This window comes from Montipora capricornis, chromosome 10 (genome assembly GCF_036669925.1).
Source record: "Montipora capricornis isolate CH-2021 chromosome 10, ASM3666992v2, whole genome shotgun sequence".
NCBI classification, from domain to species: domain Eukaryota; kingdom Metazoa; phylum Cnidaria; class Anthozoa; order Scleractinia; family Acroporidae; genus Montipora; species Montipora capricornis.
In genome coordinates, this window is record NC_090892.1 from 60,333,873 (window position 1) to 60,351,431 (window position 17,559).

General features: G+C 40.5%; 1 protein-coding gene across 2 annotated transcripts; it reads right to left on the minus strand.

The window, feature by feature from the left end:
- Positions 1-4,153: 4,153 nt before the first annotated feature.
- LOC138020129 (ankyrin repeat domain-containing protein 11-like) lies at positions 4,154-15,644 on the minus strand. Of its 2 annotated transcripts, none has more exons than XM_068867150.1 (6): positions 15,483-15,644; positions 11,386-12,188; positions 9,273-9,384; positions 8,039-8,396; positions 6,786-6,900; positions 4,154-5,768 (listed from the first exon to the last, which is right to left on the minus strand). In XM_068867150.1, exons 2-6 carry the CDS (start codon positions 12,111-12,113, stop codon positions 4,685-4,687), a joined length of 2,397 nt encoding a protein of 798 aa, XP_068723251.1. In that variant the 5' UTR covers positions 12,114-12,188; positions 15,483-15,644; the 3' UTR covers positions 4,154-4,684. The 2 variants fall into 2 exon arrangements, with proteins under 2 accessions (XP_068723251.1, XP_068723250.1); XM_068867149.1 differs by having other exon boundaries at positions 8,018-8,396; positions 15,483-15,618.
- Between the last annotated feature and the right edge of the window lie 1,915 nt (positions 15,645-17,559).

The following is a 17,559-nucleotide window of genomic DNA, read 5'->3' on the forward strand; positions in this document are numbered from 1 at the left end:
GTTGAAACGCCGGAAGTGAAAATGCCATCGTGCCTGCGCGGACCTCTCGCGCAGTCCTCGAGACTAATCCGCCATAAGTGTACGAAAAAAATTGCTCCCTTTTGTTCTTACAATGCCGTGGACGGTGCAACTTGATTTTATTTGTATAAATGGAGATATGCCATCTGAAACATCTCATAACTTGTCCAGAATCGGGTTTGAATCTCTGGAACGAGTGAAATTAGCGATTCCGTTGTCGAGCTCTGTGGCCATGGGGTTGAAAGTACTTTGGCACAAACTTCCCTGATGTTTTGAAAGCTAAATAGCTGGTTCTTTCAAATGGCAATGAAAGCCGATGCATATTGGTTTCCTGGATGAGACAGGGGACATATATATCAACAGGAGGAGAAATGGCAAGTTACACGAATGCATGTTTTGAATATATTTATTTCTTGTACATGACACGGTTTGTTTGCACACTTCATAATATTTCCAGTTGATTTAACTTAAAACTCGCACTCCAGAAACTAAACTGTTTTCAGAGAGCTCAATTGTACACCACCAAAAGAAACCTTGCGACTCCATCTTCCTGTTCGTCCTCCATCAAAAAATTAACAGCCAAACTTATCATGATTTTACTGCGCGCAATTCTAGAAATACACTGCAACTGAAGATATTACCCGAAAAAATCACCAAAGAAACCTTAATGGTCAAACACGTTAAATGAATAATGTTTTTCCAAGCCGATAAACGACAAAATGCTAGGTTATGTAAATTGTAAATTAAGATGTCAAGCTTAAAAGATTGCATATTCACCGGCCTTTGCCGCAATATAGTCGTCGAAAACATTCCCCATTCTTTAAATGTGTTTTTCTCAAATTGAAGCCAACGGTAACTTTCGAATTCGTTTATAATATTCCTCCCACGGTAATTAACTCTGGTCAAAACAAAATAGCGTGAATCTACAGTCCACGCGTGTATTGGTGTAATGGAAGTAAATTTGATTGGCCGATGAAGGACATGTCAATCAATCAAAAAAAGTGGGCGGAAGGAATTTCGAAGAGGAATTTGGTTAGGCTCTATTTTTCCTTTCGCCAACTCCACGTACCACGCGAAACTAAAATAGAGCCTGATCGCAGGTTAGTGTTACAGAGATGTACTCGTTCCTTTTTCAAAAACACAATACACCTACAGTAAAATTCTGTATATAATTCCCTCCACAAATAAGCTCCTCAAAAAGGGCTCATTTTCGGAATTTTACAGTATTTCATTACACGGTTGATGTTGTCCTTAAGCAGCATATTTTAGATGAATAATAAATGAATAAACTGTTCGAGTAAAGCCTTGAGCTGCTTTTGAAAACTTTAATCCTAGCTACTTGTAGCCTTCGCCGATCTACGGCACCGCTGTATTATTTGCTTATTCCTTGATGACACCCTAGGTCAACGAAAGCTAGGAATAAAGTTTTCAAAAGCTGCTCAAGGACTCACTCGAAAAATACTGTTATTGATTCAACTTATTATTTCGCGAAGTAAATAGCGAAAAGATGGACTTCCGGTGCCATTACGTCAGCTTTTGGTACTTTCAGCCAACGCTTTTTTTTTTTTTCTTCAATGCACTAAAACGAACGAAGTGATTTTTTCTGTTTTTGCATTGCCTCTTTATGAAGAAAACAATCAACAAAAAAGTCTGTGATCATGATGTCACCTTCTAATTTGCAGGTATTCGCGTTCGAGATAAATTATGATTTATGCCAGGCACGGCACCTTTTCACGAAAAATTCCAATTGTAAAGGTCTGTTGTGCGTTTCTGAAGAGCCCTGGAAGCTGTAATAGACCGACCCTATTGTTTCCAAAAGGCCCGTTTCGCTTTCAGGGAGGAGCAAAGGCAACATAAAGGTAAGTGATCTTGGTGGGACACCACAAAAGTCGCAATGATTAATTTATTCTTTGAAGAAATCACTAACTAAAAAATAATACAAAACGTTTACGCCTTGTCAACCACTTCACGGTCATTTTCAAGTTAACAATTTCCAAAATGGAGCTACAAATACCAAGGTCTGCCAAGTTGTATTCATAAGAGGTTTTCTTTTCTTGAATTTGAGTAATTCCGTATAACTGTACACTTTGGCTAAATTAACTCAAAACCCCAGAAAAGCAATGAATTGCTGGCACCCTTTTATACTCCGGAGTGAGGAAAGGAAATGTGATAGTAAAGTGTTTTGCCCAAGGAACACCAGCGAATTTGCCGAACCCGCCAAGCTCTGAGACCCGACCACTCGAGTGACTCGACCCCATTCAGGCCGGCTAATCATCCGGCTAACGCGCGCCCGGGATGTCAAAATCTGTCTTGATGATGACAAGTGCTTCATTGTTCTACGAAACGGAAAATTTTAGTTCCTTCTCTGGTGAGAAAAATGGGTGACACTTAGTATTCCAGACCGAAATCTAAACACTTTGCAACCTCATTCAGTGTCTCAGCCAGGGTCTCTTTTCTTCCTTTCCCATGAAGCCTCTCTCTCTCTCTCTCTCTCTCTCTCTGTCTCTCTCTCTCTCTCTCTCTCTCTCTCTCTCTCTCTCTCTCTCTCTCTCTCTCTCTCTCTCTCTCTCTCTCTCTCTCTCTCTCGCTCTCTCTGTGTCTCGCATCTGGCGGCCGGGAGAGAAAAACAGAGACCCCTGGGAACAAGGTTGACCATTTTGCTACTGACATTGAGATGGCAAAAACTCGAAAATTTGGGTATGCACCGACCAAGTGCTGAACGAGAAGGAGAAAAGGAACCATGGACATTGTTGGTAGAGCGCTGCACAATCACCAACTTGAGTTTTCGACCCGTGGATTGCTTATGTCAGCCCCAAAGCTGGCCTAATGTTAGTCCATTGTTTCTGCAGATACCCACATGCAGTGAGTTGGGAGAAATTTTAGTGTTAACCTGGCGGCATTTCTCCATGCATTTCTCCATGTGGTACCAATCACACCATAGTACGAACAGAACGCATGCGTATTTGTGAAATATATATGAGGGGGGGGGGGGGGGAAGAAAAAACTTTTTTGGGGGGCCCCGTGCTACTTTCGATCCTGCGAGGGAGAGATTAATCGGCCCCTAAACCATACGTGACTAATTAGCCCCTTGACTACCGGTAGCTTCTCTATTTGAGTATATATAAAAAAAAAAAGATGGTCTAAACTTTGCAAATATTTTCTTGTATTTCTCCATGTGCTACCAATCACACCATAGTACGAACAGAACGCATGCGTATTTGTGAAATATTTATGGGGGAAAAAAAAGAAAAAAACTTTTTTTGGGGGCCCCGTACTACTTTCGATCCTGCGAGGGAGAGATTAATCGGCCCCTAAACCATACGTGACTAATTAGCCCCTTGACTACCGGTAGCTTCTGTATTTGAGTATATAAAAAAAAGGATGGTCTAAACTTTGCAAATATTTTCTTGTATTTCTCCATGTGCTACCAATCACACCATAGTACGAACAGAACGCATGCGTATTTGTGAAATATTTATGGGGGAAAAAAAAAGAAAAAAACATTTTTGGGGGCCCCGTGCTACTTTCGATCCTGCGAGGGAGAGATTAATCGGCCCCTAAACCATACGTGACTAACCCCTTGACTACCGGTAGCTTCTCTATTTGAGTATATAAAAAAAAGGATGGTCTATACTTTGCAAATATTTTCTTGCATTTCTCCATGTGGTACCAATCACACCATAGTACGAACAGAACGCATGCGTATTTGTGAAATATTTATGGGGGAAAAAAAAAGAAAAAAACATTTTTGGGGGCCCCGTGCTACTTTCGATCCTGCGAGGGACAGGGTGAACACACCATATTACTAAACCCGGTTTAAAAACTCTGTGTGGACACCACATCACGCATGCGCACAACCATATCTCCTAGTTTATTGGCAGCCATGGACAGCTGTTTCGGCTTTGTTGGGCCTCATGGTTGTGCGCATCCGTGACGTGATGACCACATCGGTGTTAACCTTGCTTTTAATGCCCTCTCCTACGTGCCGGCAAAATATGCTAATAAGGATTAGTGGACTAATGCAAATCCTGCATTTTAATTGGCTACGCTACTAGAGGACTATTAGTAATAGTTCTCGAGTAGCGAAAAGCGTGACGCTATCTCTCGTTTTATTCCCAAATAAATATTTCTTCAATTTGCATTTGATAACTTTATTATTGCCTTTTCTGTCCGACTAGTTGGGTGATACTATAGACCCTTCGCCCTCAAGAGCCGCGATGCAATAGCCCATTCGGCTTCGCCGCATGGGCGAAACAAATTGTCTGTAAATTAAATAAAAACTTACGCATTCCTAGGTAATTATGATTCGAAAAAATGATTGGAAACACAATCAATAATTCTTCTAATAAATTGATGACAAGTCTCAAGAGTCCAATCACCCACTCTTTAACACTTGCATGAGATGGGACTTACGAGAAAACAATTTTCAAGAATTCTCAAATATATTGCTTGATTGTTCTCATTATTTATTTAATTATTTATTTATTCGTTTGTTTGTTTGTTTGTTTGTTTTATCGATTGGCTTTTTTGTCAGGGTTTGGGTCCCGTTTATTAATATCATCAACATCATCAACATCGCTACCGCATAACGAAGGACCACATTCCATTGATTGACTTTTATTTCTAAAATATATGTAAATTCCTATCTATCTATCTCTCTATCTATCTAAGTGGATGACTTTACGTTAAATCGCCGAGTTTTATCAATGATGTTCAGTCTTCTCAATTGTGCTTTCTCTTTTTCCTTCGCAGCCCATATTGCCTTCATTTCGTTATATTTTGTCTCTTCATCGCTCAGCTCCTGTAATGCCTTCATCGTTTGCCAAATGTCATAAACAACTTTGGAGTCTTTTTGTTTTTCGTCGGCTGGGAAATTAATTTGTTGTCTTTTAGAATCGTTCTGCGCATTCTCTCGTACCCGCTCTAACATGGCCTGATGGTTTTTTAATGCCACCCAATCCTCGAAGGTCTTATAGCGTGGATTGAGCCATTTTTGCAACTGGTCAAGTTCTGCTAATCTCTGTTGCTCTTTCAGCGTTGTTATTTTCTGGACCAACTCAATCTGCTTCTGTTTAGTTTTATCTTGCAGCCACACCTTGAAAGTTTTGCCGCTTCTGGAATAGCTTTTACCCTTTTCCTCATCTTTTTCGGTATGTGCAGATTGCTCCATCTCCCTCTTCTCCGCTAACCATAACTCAAAAGGTTTTCCTGAGATCACCGGTTTCCGAACTTTGTTTACCCCTGGGGAAATCTCACGTGATGGAGGAGTTGCGTTGTTCAAAGCGCTTGAAGGTCGGTTCACTAGTTTTGATTCTAGCCAGCGATCAAACGTCATTCCTCCAGCGGTTATGAACGTCTTCTTAGTTGTCGACGAAGATTCAGCGTTCAAATGTGCGCGCTGATGCCGTTTGCTGGTCAGCCATTTCTTAAAGGATTCTGGGTCAATGCTTTTCCCAAACTTACTCTTTTGCGCTGGCGCAGTACTTGGTCTATTTTTTTCTTGATCTCTTTTCATTTTTAACCAGTTCTCAAATGTCTGTGCAGGTTTCCGACAGCAGTATTCTTGCCCAGTATCAACTAATGAAATTTCCCTTTCTTGTTCTGGTGCGTTCTCACTGGTTGAACGATCAAATGTTTTTCCGTTTTGTTCCTGAGGAGACGACGCAACGTTAAGCCTCTCAGATTCGACTCGTGACTCAGCCATTAAGACATCCAGTTTGCGGATTCCATTTATTCGTCTAGAAACTAATCTGTATAAAAGATGGTAGATAAAAAAACTTAATTAAAAGCAATTTGTGTAAAACGTTCTCGTTGCTTGTCTTTCGCACTCTGATGCGACTGTAGCCTGCAAGCAGGCTCTCCGAGGGACTGGGGTTGGGGGTAGACACCACCGCAGAGAGAGATCCTTCTCGCAGGCTAATGCGACTGCGACACAATGACATTCCCACGTCAATTTCAATAAGCGTCTCGAAGAGTCCCCTTACTCCACGTCATCCGTTGTGTGTGGGAATGCAGACTTCACGTCATTAAATGTCCCCGAAACTCTGTTTCTCATGAAACGATCAAAAAGCTGCATTTCCCCTAACGTAAAAATAAGACTAACCTTGCTATCGTATTCTTGAAAATGCGTTACAAAAGCATTGTCTGAGGGGAATACGTGGCATATGCTTAGCTTTAGAGGGTGGATGGCAATTTGTGTTGGATATCAAAATTGCTGTACACTGTTTAAATGACTTGGGTTTCTGGACAATAGTGTGCAGACAGAAGATGTACCACGGGTAGTGATTGTTTGTCTCCTGGAGACTAGTGGTTTAGTGTGTATACCAAGCAATCCTGTAGTTTTAACGAGTGGGAAGCAGTGGTTAGGGCGCTTGCCGTGAGATCAGGAGATCCCTGGTTCAATTTCCTGGCTCCACTTATAAATAGCCAACTATTTTGCCTCCGGCCAGTTGGGATTCTCAAAGTTGTTCTGTTCAATAATACTCGGAGATGTTAGGTATTAGCTAATCTAAAACTCCGAGGATAAATAATGATACTTCTTACTTTTATCTATGCCGGAGTTTATGCTCTAATGTTGTCGCTTTCAAAACGCGCAGACTGTACTCCCAGAAAATCGAGTCAGTACAATTTTTCAGAAAACCTACCACCTTTGGCGCTGTTTCAGTCCTGGTAGCCACTTATGATCTTTACGAACTCGCCCACAAAAATCCTGCCTACAGAGCTGCACTAATTAACATCGGACAATCTGTAACCCTGACTACAATAACCTTTCTTGATATTGTTTCCCAATGTCCACGGCACAATCATTTTCGTCTCTAGCTTGTTGTTCCCTGTGCCAGTCACTGCGCTCCTTAAGACCTTTTCTCTGTTGTCTTGAAACCTCTTTATAAAGCAAAGCAAAAAGAAAAAACATTTCAGACAAGAGGGTTTCTGTGGCAGGTCATAGAAGACAGAGGGGAGGGAATAAAAGCGTCAAAGGACGCAGCATAAGCACCGATTGAGGACGATCAACAGAAAGACAGCAAAAGCCATTAGCCTATGACTAGAAGCTTTCCTTTCCCATACGAGCCCTATCAGTCAACGTTTGCGAGTATCTTTGTATTCTTAAAACTCCATGGGTTTTTCAGCTCCGCACTCCGACACTGTATAGAACATGATGCCCAATCAGAAAAAAGGTATTGTCAAACAAAGATAATAATAATAATAATAATAATAATAATAATAATGATGATAATAACAATAATAATAATAATAATAATAATAATAATAATAACACCAACTTTATTCATTTAATTCAATGAAAGGGAAAGATAGCAGAGGTTATCCCTATCAAGGGTATCCGCCTACAGCATGATGTAATTGACTAAGAGTCGATTTTGATGAGGGAGGAAAACCGGAGTACCCCGAGAAAAAGTCTCGGAGTCAGATTGAGATCGACTGAAACTCAGCCCACATACGACCCGAAGCGAGGGTTCAACCCGGGTCACAGAGGTGGGAGGCGCGGTTGATAACCGCAAAAGCACCCTGACTCCCAAAGAGCAAAAGAAGTGTATCCATATAGTATAAATTGATGTAAATGTGAGTTTCCAACTGAAGGGAATTGTTCTAAAAATGGAAAGATGTTCGCAAAGGTTGACTCAAGGATATACTGAGTGCATATAGCGGCTCCTAGTCATGAACTCCCGCAAAAGCCTAGTTTCCATCTCCAAAAAAAAAACGATATGGGAAAGAGGTCGATTAACCCAATCTGATGCCAAAAGACTGCTGAGATTTCTTGCTCTAGACTGATAATTTAAGCCACAAAAAGTACTTCCATTTTAATGATCCCATCATTGACGATAATGAAGACGCTAATAGCCAATATCATCAGCATCATCACTCGTTATCTGACGTCATCATCGTCGTCATCGTCGTCATCCATTTTGATGATCAACTTACTAAAGAACAAGTGCATGATCTGATTTTTTATTCTCAAGGTTTTTCTCAAGTTTTCACTGACCAAGCAATCTGAGATGATCACCGTTTGTTTCTGCAGATTTTGAGTTTGTCCTTTCCAGGCCTTCCTTTTCTGCTTCAATTAAAGTGGTACTTTCTTCCACAGCCTCCCCCTTACTACTTGGTACTTTCTGATTTGGCGCTTGTGCTTCTTGTTCTAACCTCCCTTTTTCAGCAGGTAATCGGTTCTCCTTGTCCGAAGGAAGATTCAAAGTTCCGTCGTTATAATCTTGGAGCTCCTTCCTGTACTTCTCAGCAATTTGCATCAATGTAAAGGGCTTCGGGGTAGAATCTGGTGGTTCATGGTTTGCCGAATTAGTTAATCGCCGCGGTTGTTTTTTGGCATCGTTTGTGGTAAAACGTGGGGCTGGAAAGTGGATTCTCTGTAATGAACACACAATCTTACACTGTAAAACTGCTACTTCGATCAAAACAATCAATTCATTTTTCTCTTTATATTTCGAAAGTGTGCCTATCACAAGATGGTTAAATTTGAAGCTCAAGTCTAAAAGGTTTTTATTTAACCGTCCAACACCACTAACTTAAAAATCTTGAGAGAGCTGTGGCCCATTTCTCCAAAGTCCCGAAACTTTACGGGCCATTTTCGGGTGCCACAATTCCCTCTGTATCTCAAGAACAGAGGGGATTTAAGTCGTCAAACTTCACTGTCATTTTTCATTTTGTTACCTTGGAAAACATGTCGAAAGATGGGCTTTCCAAAACAATAGTGTCGGTGGCTAGTGGTGCACCACTAGCAACCTCCACTTCGGTATATAGTTGTTAATTATCACTCGGCTACAAACATTATTAAACACTGCGAAAGGTTGGTTTCCAAACTTCACGACAAAGCTAAACATTTTAAAATCAAAGCTTACGCCTTAATTATAAATATAGCTTAGGTCTAATTACTCTTCAGCATTGATATTTTATGGGAGACGTTTTTTCTTTTTTTTTTGGAGAGCAGTGTCTTGATCTTTAGTGGTGTGAAGCGGAAAGAAGCGGTTCCTATAGAGTAGCAACTCCGGGTTCAAATCCAATCCACGGATATTATTTTGTTTAGTAATAAAAACACCTTCCTTTTATGTGGTTTGCAACGAAGCCGGCCAAAGATACAGAAAGAATGCGGGGTAACCAGAAAAAAAGAATCTAATCTTTCACCTTTAAAGTGTCTAATGACGTCAAAAGAAAATCAAGCAATGGGATTAATATTGAGAAACGCACGGTCCTAAAGCCAATAGGGACTGACGAAACGTTCATACCTCTGTTTTGTCCTGTTCATTACTATGGTTATTATTCAAGTCGGATTGTTCTTTCGTTCCTCTGTCTGCAGATGGTAACTTGACGGCTGGAACGTGGTAGCCCTTATTGGGTCTGAAACCATAAAAAAGTCTCCGGTTGTATTCGTGCCTCACTTTTACCAGTTATTTTATTTATTTGCTCTTTACTCGGAAACATTGAAGTGCTTCGTAATTTCTTTAATTGCAGGAAATTTTGGTTTTATCAAATGTGTTGACAAAGGTCGAATTACCACAGTGACCGATTTGGAAAGCTGGCGTTTCGAGCGTTAGCCCTACGTCATTCACTCTGACAAAGGGCTAACGCTCGAAACGTCAGCTTTTCAAATCGTTCACGGAAGTAATTCGACCTTTATAAACACCTTTGATAAAACCAAATTTCCGACGCAGCACCACAGTTTTTTTAGAAACTGAAAATTTCTTTAATTGTAGTTGAGCATGGTCTCTTTTAAGAGTGACATTTGCTTATTTTACTCTGTCTAACGCCAGACGAATTTACTCGTCAGTGGGAGCCCCTTCAGGGATGAATGGGTCCCCTTTATCTCTTTCAGTCCGGGGGGGGGGGGAAAGACTTATAGAAATTACATTGTCCAACTTCAGACGATTCTAATTGTCAGTAGGAGCCTCAACAGGGATGAAAGGTAAAAACGACAACTGTGTTATTTACACTGAAGGACTGAATGGAGGTACTGAAATTTTTGCTATCAACTATTTTTGGCCATTCATTTTGACAACTTGGCCGTTTAACAATTTTCTTCCTTCCATGTTATAGCCTTGCGTTTTGTTCAGACTTGCGGAATTTTAGAAACATTATTCAAGCAATTAATTACTATACGAAACTTCTTGAATTTTTTTTTAAGGTGATTGGCTTTCTAAGAGCTACTACAACTGAAGAATGGAAAAATTGTTGAGATCCGTTAGTACTATTTGTCCGATTCTCAACTAACATCATCCACTCTCTCCTTACCGCATTACGTTTTTCGTCATCATCATCATCATCATCATCATCATACCCGTTTATTTACTCTCGGAATGAAAAGTAGTTTGGAGAGGCTAGTCTCTGAGAGCGTCTATCCTCCCAACTATGAAATACCACATGCAGAAGAAATTTATTTATTTATTCATTTGTTTATTTATTATTTATTTATTTATTTATTTATTTCTATACATTATTTATACAGAAATTCCAGTTCAGCATAGCTGGTGTCAATGGAGATCTGTATTTACCTTCCCAACCATGGTACACAGACCACAGACCACAACACCGGGAACTACATGCCCTACTCTTTGCGACAAGTGTGCGGGTTCTTTTACGTCCCACAGGATTATGAACATTGAAGGGTTGTTAGACGGGACCTCCGGCTTATCGTCCTTATCCGAGAAGACTAGAGAGTCTAACCATTTACAGATGTAATTACGAAAGCAGCACTTTCTCCTCAGTTATTTAAAGACCGTGAGTGTTGGTCCGGCCGGAGTTGAACTTACGACCTCCCGCGTGATAGCCCGTGCTCAACCAACTGAGCCACCGGTGCGTGGTGGAGTCATAACAGACCACACTGAATGCCCTGCAAAAAGTGTGTGATTTATCGTTCCTACACGAGAAGACTATTTAAGCATTTGCGGATGTCATTGCAAAGTAAGCACTTTCCCTCAGCTATTTAAAGACCCGGACGGAGTTTTGATCCCGCGATCGCCCGCACATTTGTTCGACGCCCAACCAACCGAAACGCCTTTTACATACGCACAAAAATTGGCATGGCGCTCAAAAATCGTGGCACGGTACTAATATTTGGAGTGCCGCGCACGGCACCCCTACAATTTCTGACACGGGTGCCTAATATGTCTTCTGTTTGTTCTGTTTACACGCGAAAAATGTATCGTGTCGTGCCCGAAAAACACAGGTAAAGTACCGAGATTTCGTAGTGCCGTAAAAGATTTTTGTGCTAGTGAAAAGCGGGCTTGAACCAACCGATCGGCGGTGGCATACACACACACACACACACATACAATTCACGATTTTTATTCCATATGTAGAAAACTGAAATTGCTCCGGCTTGGTTTCAATGTAACGACTAACCTTCCTCCACCAGATCCTTCACCAGATCCAACGCTGCAGCTTGTAGACGGTCGCACAGATGTTGGTAAATTCAACTGATAAAGCCATAGTCGTCTTTCACAATAAACATGTCCGTTTTCGCTTGCTAAAGTTAGCGGTGTTTTGCCTTGTATATCGATCTGATTGGGAACAGCGCCTTCGCTAAGCAATAGAGCTACACATCCTACAAATCCCTGATAAGCCGCTGCATGCAGAGCGCTTCGTCCAAATATGGTCTTACCGTTGATATTCGATGCTCCTCGATTAATGAGCTCCAAAATCAGACCAAGGTAACCACGATGACAGGCAATAAACAAAGCGAACGTCGCGCGCTGAATAACCAATTTATTCCAAAGAGAAATGTCGTAATCCTGAAAATCGCCTTCGTCCAAAAACTGAACACCGTTTTCGAAAACATCATAGAGATCACCTTTCCAACATGCCTCAAAGAGACCCATCCAACTCGATTCTATCTTGATCCTCACAATGCAGCCATTTTTTAGGTTGTACGATTTGAGTTTTTCTTTGTCTTCAAGTTGCACGTTCATGAAAAAGAAACAGAAAATATCTCCAGGAATGCCCGCTTTAAGTTCCACTCTTGATTTTAGCTCATAAACGAACATCTGTCCATACAATCCACGGACAGTGCAAACATCACCCGAAGGCAAAGCGACGAAGACTTGGAAATTTTCCTTGCTTTGATTTGACATCGTTTAGCTGCATCGTCGTCAGAGCGATAGCTCTTCAGTTCAAGGTCAGTCGATAGCCATTCGCTATTCCCAAACCTGACAAAGCAGACGACATAAAAAGCTATTAAAGTCAACCGTCGATTTCAACTGATTTATGTGAATATTTTAAGCGTAAGTTAACTCACCTGTTGTAAAGTTCTGACAGGTTGATAGGTACGGATTTGTTTAAATAGTGTTAATACTCTTTTGTTGGCTGAATCGTTTTCTTCAATCGATTACGTTTGGACCACTTTACAATGCAGTTAAACAAAAGGCCCATTAACGCTTAATATTAATGAAGAAAAGACCTGGTCGTGACTAGAAGCTTCGTAATTATGACCCTATAGCGTTAACTCTCATTAGCTGCAAGTTTTTCCGTTCCATTCACAACACGCAGTTTTCCTTTGTAAACGTTCTCTCCGTTTGGATATGTATGCGTCGAAACAAAATCTCATCTCATTTGTATTTAGTTTTTCCGTCACTCTTTTCGTTTCCAAACTGTAGTCTTACACCTGTTATTACAATACATTCTTAACTGATCTCTCCCCATAGAAGCTTTTCAGGGCCAATGAAACACAATCAATGAAACGACAGAACAGAGCAACTGTGAAGAACAACTGTTAAGAATCCCAACAGGCCGGAGGCAAGCCAGTTGGCTATTTACAAGTGCAGCGGAGAAGTTGAACCAGGGACTACCTGGAACAAATTCAACCAGTGATTAGCACGGGTCTTTAAACCCGGGATCTCCGGATCTCAAGGCAAGCGTCCCGACCACTGGGCCACACTGCCACACTGCCTTATTCAGCCCTGTTTTCATTATCAACCTGCTTTTCAAAGAGAGTTTCATCCACGTTTCGTAAATGTAATTATGTAAGCAATGGATTACCAAAAGAGTACCCTGAAGTTTGTGTTTTTGGCTTTCCGTCCAACCCGCAGTAAAGGAAGAATCAATTTTCCCGAAAGGTGCCGCATTTCTCTCCTCTGCATCGCTAGAACGCTTTCCTCCAACCGCGCTCAGGTGAAAGATTAGATCTTTCGATAAACAGAACAATCTGTTTAATCGGGACTCTACAATACCTACCAATTCTGTCCAACTGACCACTTCTGGCAATACATTGTTTTCAGTAACACCATTATACAGTTTTCGTGATCAATGTGTTATTTCTCAGACTCGGTCTTCTGTTTTGAAAAGGAGGGAATAAATTCTCACCTAACTTTTGTTGTTATTTTATCTTAGCTTTGCCAGAATTTATAGCTCCTTATCTCCTTATATATACTTTCAACTTTGGGTTATTTGTGTTTTCAAGATTCACGTATGCTTCCAAGGGTCATTGGTCCACCGGAGATCCACCGGAAGATCCTCGCGAGCCGCAACTTCTACCTTTCGTCCGATAACCCGCTCTTCAAAGATATACATTAATTTTATGGCAATTAACAATAATTAGAAAAAGTTTGAAATTGTCAACTCTATGTGGTATATGTAAGAAGTGCTGTAAAAACCATTAATAAAGGCCATGTCGAAGAAGCAACTTTTTGTATATGTTATCCGTTTGTTTTGAGTCGTTCATTTCCCCGGCTCGTTTCCCTCGTTTCGCGTAATTTCCCGCTGAGAACAGCGACTGAAATCCTTACTTATTTCCCACTAACGACGAGAACAGGCTATTCAGTCAAGTTGTTTTTCCTCCAAACTGTTGTCGTCACCCATTTGGCGAAGGAGGTCATTCATCACCGGGATTTAAGCGATTACTGATGTAGAGTGACGTTATTGCATAATACCCTAGGGACGCTCTGATGACGTCATTGTTTAAATTCTCTGGCATTAAAATAAATTTTTCTCACAGAAAGCATAATGCTATTTACAAATTGACTTCAAAAGGTAAAGGAACTTTTTAGTTTAAGTTAGTTAAATCTACAATTTTAGCCAGCAAAAGTGATAAATTCTTGGGTAGCAAAGGCGCCAAAGATCCTGTATATTGGCCGTTTTTACACTAGTGACGCATTACGTCCTGGCGAATTACGCGTCCCTCGTGTTCTCCGTCCAGTGTAAAGAAGGGAGTATATAACACGCATAACATAATCCGTCGGGGACGAACGTGGGCAAACATTTTTTTCTCCGTCTGTTATATTCTTCTAGTATAAAGACGGGCACAAGATGCGTACTACGTCTGCACGAACTATCCAGTTTAGTGCGTCTTCAAAGACGCGAAGGATAGTTTGTCGATAGTTTGTCGAGACGCATTAATCCTGCCCGTCTTTATACTAGACGAACTAAACAGAAGCAGTATAAAAGTATAAAATTGGCCATTCTTTGTAAAATTCCGACTTTTCAAAGCATCATTCCTCAGATATTATCGGGTATGACGGGTTCAATTTTTCAGAGATAGTTCAAAATGCAATGCAAATTTTAATTTTTAGTTCTTCATTCGCTGCTGACTGATTAGAAAAACGATAGCCTTGTTAATAAAAAAGATTCTCCTACAGGGAGTCCCGTTCCATCTCAGTGAGCACATAAATGAGGCCCTGTCAAACCTCCGTACATTATATGCCCTTTCATTTCAAAGAAAACAATGAGAGTGTATTTGATTATTGCAAATAATAATCTGTTTATAACAATGAAAAGGTCCAGTAAGTAATTAATAGGTTATATTGAGCGTCTATCGATGCTCTGTTGAAATGACTGATCGGGACAAGGATCAACATGCCAGCAAATTCCTTTGTTACCATGAAACAAATGTTCAGATAAATAATGAAGAGTTGTTGCAAACAGATAACCCCCACGAACTATCGACATATTTGTCACTTTATATATATATATATATATATATATTTCAACTGCGCAATGGACATGAAATGAAAGTTGGAAAGATCATCGATATGGAATGGAGATTTAAAGCAACTGAAGGCAGCAGCTTGGAATCGCTCCTTCAAAGAGTTCCAATCCCGTCAAGCGTAGACTTTTTAAGGCTTGCTTGCATCGCTTCCTCACTTTCATTTGTCACATTCTTCCCAGAGAATTGTACCAAATATATAATGGCTTTTTTCCAGTGAGAATGATCAGTGGTCCCAGTTTAACTTTACTTGTCCCGTCAACAAATGTGGTGCCATTAATTTCTGATTTGAAATTAAAGAAATAATTGACTAGCGTTCGCTTCTTCTGAACTTAAAGGCATATTAGTTTTTAAACATTAGAGAACTGATGTTATAATAATGCACAGTTTTACGGTAACATGACCTCCTTTGTATTCCGTTGTAATATTTCAAATTTACAAGTAGCCGTAAATAATTAGTTTGACTAAAACTTAAGTTTAACATTTTAACCTTGCGGGGCGCTGAAAGTTGCTACAAACATACCTTATATCTTGTGATGTCTTTCAAAGAAAAAAACATCGCGTTCATGGATAAAATCAGGGTTAATATTACACGGGTAAACAGACTGAGACTGCTCTGAGAACAAAAGGTCTCAGTTAACGCAATATGTTTAGAAGTGACGAAACGAGTGATGTCACGTAAGTCATGGTTGGAAAAGGGAGTAGATTAGTAATGATACCAGCGCTGAGGGAGAACCAAAACAAACATGGCCGATTTGACAGGCAAACGTCTAGGAGCGAAAAACTAGGAAATACACTGCATTTCAAATGTTCTTCTCCGTTCTCTTGTAGAATTGGGTGTCTTGAGTGTAATTAATCGTTCTTGGGCTTGCTTTTTAGCGAAGGGTGAAGTTAACTCGTCAATTACCTATTGTTCTATTGCGAACAAAATATTAATATTGTACAATAGACCAATTTTGATCTATTAAAATTAATTCAGTCCTAAACAAAAGATATCATCTCGAGGTCTCGAGATAATGCCTGTTGTTTTGGACTGAATAATTGATCTATTGCATCCATTCTCGTTCCCAGATCCCATCGTTTTTCTTAGCCGGGGGGGGCTTCGCAAGGGAAAACAAAGGGCTCTGGAGACGGGAAATTCAATTTTTTTCATTGGTTAGCTTGCGAACAATGAAATCTTGAGCCGAAAGTAAAAATGGCAGATGTGGCGAGGCCGGTCGGTAAAACAATCTGAGTGTCTTTGTTTAAAACTACTGTATTACGAAGAGTGTATTACTTATTGCCTCGTTCTGTTCGACTCGAAGGGACGCATTCTCCAAGTTGAGGCCGTGTATAAAGCTTCACATAGGGACTCTTCGAATGTAATGCTTCTGAGTGCCGCAATGTTTAATCCTATTGACGACTCGTAAATCAACCCTGGAAGTCCAAGAATCTGTCTGTCCAGAGCCCCAGGCCTTCGTTTCCTCGTGCGAAGGCCATGCCGGCTAAGAGAAACGATAGCAGCTGGGAACGAGAATGACTTGCATTGAATGACATTCTTCAGATAGCAGCAGTCGAAAAATAACAGGAGCCCTCACTCATGTCCTCAAGGTTCAGGTGCGTATTGTCTCTCGAGTGTGAGACATTTTTGTTTTTAGATCTAACACATTCACAGCTTATGATGAGCGTAAGCTTTGAATGTGTTTGACCTGAAAACTGAACAAAGACGTTAACGACTCAGAATGCCGTTAATGAATCAAGTCTTCTGCAATATTCATCAGAACAAAAAGAGTCTCCCAGAAGTTTTAAAGAACAACGGAACATCCTAATCTGATTTAACGAAAAGAAGAACAAAATATCTTTGGAGACAAGAGAGCGTTAAAGATACAGTGCTCGCTTGCTTATTATTACTCCAACTCTCGCTCTCGTTTGGCCAGAGCTTGAGACCTATGTATATGGTCAGCCATTTATCAGGTCAGATACGTATGTGACGTATGTGACTGAACTACTTCACGTATGTCCACATACGTCAAATATAGTAGTTCCAAAAATAGATAGATACGGGAAAGGGTTGCCTCAAGCGTACAAAACAGATGGAAGCTCCTGGAAATGGTTCCTAATCACTTCAATTTAACTTTCAGGCTCGGATAATTGCGGGTTGCACTCAGATACGGCTAACCCTTGTTAAATACTGTAACAGCCAGTACTCGTCCAATTAATATGTTGTAAGATCAAGTAACCAATAGACCCTTTGCATAAATGGCGCCCAAATTTGAATAACAATACTTGATACATCCTTAGCCTCACATTCATGAGAAAAATCCATTGTCTTGAAACATAAACACGAGGCTAAGGATGTATCAAGTATTGTTATTCAAATTTGGGCGCCATTTATGCAAAGGGTCTATGGTAAGCAAGTAAGTAAGTGGCTCTCTCAAGTTCGGTTATCAGCGGCCCGTTTCTCGAAAGTCCTGAAAACGTTTTGGGCCCGAATAGCCATTTGTCAAATTGCCGACCGCTTGTTTTGGAAAGCCGATCTTTTAACATGTTTTCAAGGTAACAAAAAGAAAAATAACCGTAAAGTTTGACGAATTAAATCCTCTCCGTTCTTGAGATACAAA

What these genes read in the sequence shown, in the direction of transcription:
- LOC138020129 (XM_068867149.1), bottom strand. Translation starts at nt 12,113, where the DNA reads ATGTCAAATCAAAGCAAGGAAAATTTCCAAGTCTTCGTCGCTTTGCCT. An exon ending in GAAGGATCTGGTGGAGGAAG is followed by an intron (nt 9,385 to 11,385) that starts GTTAGTCGTTAC and finishes TTATGGTTTCAG; the next exon opens with ACCCAATAAGGGCTACCACG. An exon ending in GGGAAACAATATCAAGAAAG is followed by an intron (nt 5,769 to 6,785) that starts GTTATTGTAGTC and finishes TCTTTTATACAG; the next exon opens with ATTAGTTTCTAGACGAATAA.